The 6,227-nt window shown below is 35.9% G+C and overlaps 1 protein-coding gene across 1 annotated transcript; it reads right to left on the bottom strand.

Annotated features, from left to right (window-relative positions):
- Positions 1-4,420: 4,420 nt before the first annotated feature.
- LOC131038613 (chlorophyll a-b binding protein 13, chloroplastic) lies at positions 4,421-6,010 on the bottom strand. Its single transcript, XM_057971100.2, has 3 exons — positions 5,794-6,010; positions 5,389-5,550; positions 4,421-5,173 (listed from the first exon to the last, which is right to left on the bottom strand). The coding sequence occupies exons 1-3, from the start codon at positions 5,926-5,928 to the stop codon at positions 4,664-4,666; spliced, it is 807 nt and encodes a 268-aa protein (XP_057827083.1). The 5' UTR covers positions 5,929-6,010; the 3' UTR covers positions 4,421-4,663.
- Between the last annotated feature and the right edge of the window lie 217 nt (positions 6,011-6,227).

The following is a 6,227-nucleotide window of genomic DNA, read 5'->3' on the forward strand; positions in this document are numbered from 1 at the left end:
AAGCACATTCAAGACTCCTTACGACTCCTTTGCAGCATATGGGCAAACCGTTCACCGGTGCCAGATCCAGTCAGCCAAGATAGAGCAAGAGATCAGCACAAGGTCTAGGGATTTGCAGGAGCTTCAACTGGTATTACTTCCACGACTACAAATTCTTTAGAAATGCTATCTGAACCTGGATGCCCTGACAGTCACACAAGAACTAAGCACAATAGATGACATGGAGAAACAGGTATCACAAATGTAGACAGAGAAGGAAGTGGCGACCTCCCTACTTGAGTCCTGGTCTCTTTCCATGAAATAATTTTTGCAAGACTATAAAGTGGTTTTTGACAAGTATTATTCATTATTGTCATAAACTCCTTTTTTTATATATATGGAAACAGGTTTTTCAGCGATACTTTGTCATTGTTGGCAAAGGGGGAGAAGTATATCTGGTTTTTGGTTTTAAAATTTTGAAATTTTGATATATCAGGGGAGAAGTATATCAAAGGGAGAAGTATTTGTTTTAAAATTTTGATATATGTTGTGATATATGCTATATGCTCTGATGATTATGCTCTGAATGCAAAATCGCTATACACTCTGTTGATTAAGGGATAGTGTATATGCTTAGGGGGAGCAATTTTGTTAATGGCAAGTTTTTGTTGTAAAACACTTAGATGTCAAAATTTTATTTTCCTAAGTGTTGCCATCAATGCCAAAGGGGGAGATTGTTGGCATTTTTGTGGTTTATGCTGTGATTGTCATTGATGGACACACACTTGTATTGAGAACCCCTTTATATGTATGAGTTTATGTTCAACTAGTATTTGTTCTAACCGGTATGTTGTATACTAGTCTCTAGACTAGTGGTGATTTTGCATAATGTGTTTCCCGGTCTGAAGCAGCATGTCGACCCCAAGCGGTTCGTAGATCACAAGCGGTACAAGGGAGCAAAGCGGCACAACACATTCTTACTAGTCTTCATTTTTGTCAAACCGGCAACCGATATTTTGTATGAACCGGTAATACTCTGTGATGAGTTACCAACCGGCATTTTGTGATGAGTTACCAATCCACCAATTGTTTGACGGTGCCGACACATTGATGGTGATTCTTGTGTCATGTTACTGAGTATGTCTAGATTCATTGAACCTAGGAAATTGTAATGTAATCCTATTGGACTAACATGAAATCAGATTCCTTTAAAAGGACATCATGTCTAGGGTTTTTAAGTTGTTTAAGAAGTTGCAAAAAGGGTTTATGTTGAGCTAGGGTTTAAGGTGAAAGTTGAGAACGATCTTATATGAGAAGATTGAGTTGTAACTGTGAGAGAGATAGAGAAGACTGAAGTAATACTGGAATGCATTAGCTGTGAGCAATACTGGATCTAACCAAGCATTTTGTGCTATCAAATAGATCAAACACTTGTTGATTACTCACATCTTTGACAAGTGTGTAGCCCTTAACTGGGTAGGCCTCAAAGCCTTTGTAAAATCCTCTAACAAGGTGGTTCACACATGTGAATCTAAAATCCTCTAACAAGGTAGTCTTTAATCAGACTTATCTCCTAACAGAGATTGAGATTCCTAATAGGATCTATTCTGGTGAAGAACATTGTAAGACCTTAACTGGTTTGACCTTAACCAGTCTGGTTTCTATTCTACAGATAGTGACTTGTGAGTTCCATCTCACCGTGGTTTTTCCCAGTTGGGTTTCCACGTCAAATATCTTGTGTTATGGTTGTATTGCTTTTGTGGGTGAATGCTTTATTCGCATTTTGGTTTGCATGTGTGGTAACCGGTTTGACTGTCAAACTGCTTTACCGGTTTATCTTTAGACTATGTAAGTGTTTTGGCATACTAATTCACGCCCCCCTCTTAGTATTCATCAATTCTTGGCGTGTAGATCCATCTTGGGTCTTGCTCGATGTTCTTTGGCGTGTGGCCGACCTTTCTGCTGAACCGCATCACTTGGTTGTTATTTTCCGGAAAGATTTCTTAAATCTTAGGGCCAACCTAATTACACGTTTCATTTTCCTGCATTGGTGAATGTAATCTTTTGAGGCTGACATGGATATGTTCTAGTGGGTATAAATATGATGTTATGTAATCATTTGTAAGAGAAGAGGGAAGTAGAACTGAGAATAAGGATTGAGATTCGCATGTTGTGATCCGATTGATTCTTAGAGTCTCGATTGGATTGTATCTGGCTTGAAGCCTGCATGTAACCGGTTCACTCTCGGATGTTCTTTGATGATAATATGAAGATTGTCGGATGATTTTCAGAAGTTCTAAAGCTGCAATCTGATTTGTTTATGCGAATTTGTTATGTTTTCTTACTGCTTTCGTTGTTTCTATCTTGCTGCATAAGTTGGTTGACTCTTTTGAGGGTTTTTACCGTTTATGGCTGCATTAGGAATGTTCAACAAAAGTGACTCAAGTATGTCATGAAAGTAAATAATTCACACAATAATGTATAGGATTTTTTTACAACTACAATGAGTATGATTCACACAATACCATTTTTAGTTTTCTTTCTTTCCTCATCAATTTATTTTAGACACTAGAGTCAATAATTCACAATATAATATTTTTAAAACCTAGGTTGATTAATACTACTTTTGTCGACATTTATTAAATCTTGACAACAAATATGTCAAGGAATCAAAAAGGAAGCAACCAAATGAAGGTTATAAGTACAACTTAATAATTTGGAGACAAAATACACTAATAGAATACTCCATGTGCAGTCACACCCAGCTTTCAATTTCCCTTTCTTTCTTGCCAAAAATAGGTCAACCTACATCCCATATGTTTTTGTTTATTCCTCCTTGCACAAATATTTGTCCGAAAACATTTTTATTAAGGTTGTGGGTCTTTATTTTTCCCTATACTATAATTTTTTTGTCAATCTATAAATTTATTAGCAAGGTTTTCCATGCCCTATTATGACTCAAACACCCTCCCCAAATTATCCATACGATTCTTATTTATTTTGGGTTGTCTCCCAACCATAGGAGGAAGAAGAACAACTTCTTTAATGCCTACTTTTCTTCCCTATGGGTCTTTGGGAAAAAATTGCATGACCATTGTTCAATATATTACTCCTCCAAATTTTATTTATGTTTCCCTATTTATTAATGTCCCCATGTGTGTGTATGTGTATGCACATATGTTTTTATTTATATTTCCTATTTAATGTCAAGATAATCAGTTATATTTTTTATTAATTTTATATCCAAACAGTCATTAGAAGATGTCAATTTCTAGACTAGGGTAGTTGGTGCTCAATTGTGAAACTAGAGAATCTACCATCTCACTACAAATAACCCTTTATAGAATGTATAGTGGGGGAGGGGGTGAGGGTTTACTCCACTGGGGGAGGGGGTGAGGGTTTACTCCACTATCATTCTAGAATGCAATGATTAGAGCTAGGGGTTAAGGTTATTGGGAGATCTATCTAGCATGACTTGATCTCATGGATATAGAGGAAAGATTAAATGGCTTTAGGACTAGATTCTCAACATAAAGTTGCTAGGTGGACACTTTGTTGTACACTGGCACTATAAAACTACACCAATTTTTTACACACCTATCAATACTTGGTTAGTCCAAAAGATAACATGTATAAATACAACCATATCCTAAACTAGAAGGAAACTAACTAGCTCATAACCCTTTTAATTATTGAAGAATTGTAAAAATTAAAATTAAAGTATTAATTCTATAACATTAATAATTAAATCCATAAAAACATTCAAAAACATCAAGTGCAATTAAAGTTTTAACAATATTAGGTTTTTTGCTTTAGTCCAAATAACATTGGGACATTGGACATTTAATAGAATAAAAAGGTATAGATTTTGCAGAGATGTAACATTTTTCATATTTCAGATCTATAATCCAAGTGTGAGAATTCTTACTATTTTATTTTTATTTGTTTATATAGATTAAATAAATTTCTAGCAAGAGTATAATTATTTCTCTCTAAAATTGTAACTCTCTCACAAAGTTATATTTTCGATAGAATAACTTCAATGTGTTAAGAATTGATAATTTATTTTTTTATAAATAACAAATTCAAGATGGCGACACTGTTTTTCTTAAAATAAGTATGAACGATCAAACAACAGTGACACACAAACCTTTTTTCCCTCATCATGAACAATGGAACCACAAACAAAAAGACCAACTAAAATTAATAGTGTCCAGCTAAAATTCAGTGTTCTGAAATTTAAAATATCCTCAATCAGATTAGAATTGAGATTCAACACTCCATATAAAAAAAATTAGTGAGCATCTTCGTGCTTCTACTTATGGAGCAAATGCACTATTTTCTTTTATATGAAGTTATGAACAGAGAAAAATGACCATCATAAATCAGAGTGTATTCTTTTAAAGCAAAATGCAAATTTGAGTATCCAATAGCAATATAATGACATGGTAAAATAAAATATATTACATCAAACCCCATACAAACTCAAGTTTAATATCAGAAAGAAAACAAAGATAAATCTGACTGGACTGGAGCATTGGCATTCTGTCAATCCCCTCAACCTAGAGCTACTGAGATCATACACACTATACATGCAAGTGAAACTCAAAGAATTGACTCATCAACCACTTGTAATGAACAAATCTTGTTTCCAAGATAGAATGAATTGTAATACACTGTTTGTTCAAGCCCCTGGCACAAACTTGGTTGCATATTCCCATGCATTGTTAGCAACAGGGTTATCAAGGTGATCCAACAAATTCTCCAAGGGTCCCTTCCCAGTAACTATGGCCTGCACAAAGAAACCAAACATGGAAAACATGGCCAGTCTTCCATTCTTAATTTCCTTCACCTTGAGCTCAGCAAATGTCTCTGGATCATCAGCCAGACCTAATGGATCAAAGTACTTTCCCCCAGGGTACAAATCCCCACCCTCACCCACATCAGGCAAACCATTGATTCTGAATCCCTCAACCAAACCCATCAAAATCACCTGAAATCCCAACACTGCAAGAATGCTCTGAGCATGGACCAAATTAGGGTTTCCCAAGTAGTCCAGGCCACCTTCTGTAAAGATTTGAGCACCAGCCTTGAACCACACAGGCTCCTTGAAATCCACCCTCAACCACTTCTCTAAAACCTCAGGAGTGATGCATCCCAAGGCTCCAAGCATTGCCCATCTCCCATGAATTACCTGCATTTTTACACTCATCACCATCAACAAGACCTCATGTTTTCCACATGGGGCATCCATACTTCTTCTAGGAAGCGGCTATGCAGTCATATAAATCGTCAGAAATAGAAAAATATAACAAAAGATTTGTCTCTGGCATATCTAACTATTTATATGACTGCTGGGTAGCCATTTACCATTACATATTATCAAAAGTAATGGAGTTAGACAGTTACCTCAAGAGCCCTGTTTCTAGCAAAGGCCTCAGGATCAGCAGAGAGCCCTGCAGTATCCCAACCATAGTCTCCAGGGAATTCCCCATTCAGATATGAAGGAGTCTGTGAAGAGAAGGGGCCCAAGTACTTAACACGGTCTGGTCCATACCACAGATCATTTGACTGCACCTCACAACCATTATAACTCTCAATAACCAATACCAAAACAAATAATAAAAGTAAACAAAAGAATCAAAATGTTGATGATCACAGAGTGTGATCGGAAAAGTTGCAAAAAAAATAAAAATCATACACAATCAAAATCAATCAGAAATAGCAATACTAACAAACAAAAGAAACCCACAAAATATTTTGATAAAAATCAGCCAGGAATTGATCAATGAAGTCATATTATGAATTACTTACAGTTGCATATATGGGCTTAGCAATGGTGGTAAAGGATACTCTGTTTCTGGGAGCATTGTTGAAGGTCTTGGAAGGAGCAAGGAATGAAGATTTGGTAATGGTTGCAGTTGAACCAGCTGTAATTGTTGCAGCCATTTTTCTTACAGAAAGGAGAGAGATTTGATTAATTTACTTTGGGCTTCTTTTCAAATCCCCACCTGGGCATCTCATGAAAGTTTAGATATATATATTTGTACAGACTTGGAGCTCTGATGATATGAATGCGAGGAAAGCTAGAGGCTGCCATTGGATGAAATATTGCAATAAATCTGTAATTGATGGTTGAGATTTAATGTGTCTGATTCTCCTGATTTCTTTATCCAAAACCTCAACCACAAGGTATTCATTATTGGGTCCACCGTGCAATTAAAATTAACTCGATTTTTGTTGCTATT

The sequence above is a fragment of the Cryptomeria japonica genome, chromosome 7 (assembly GCF_030272615.1).
Source record: "Cryptomeria japonica chromosome 7, Sugi_1.0, whole genome shotgun sequence".
Lineage (NCBI taxonomy): Eukaryota > Viridiplantae > Streptophyta > Pinopsida > Cupressales > Cupressaceae > Cryptomeria > Cryptomeria japonica.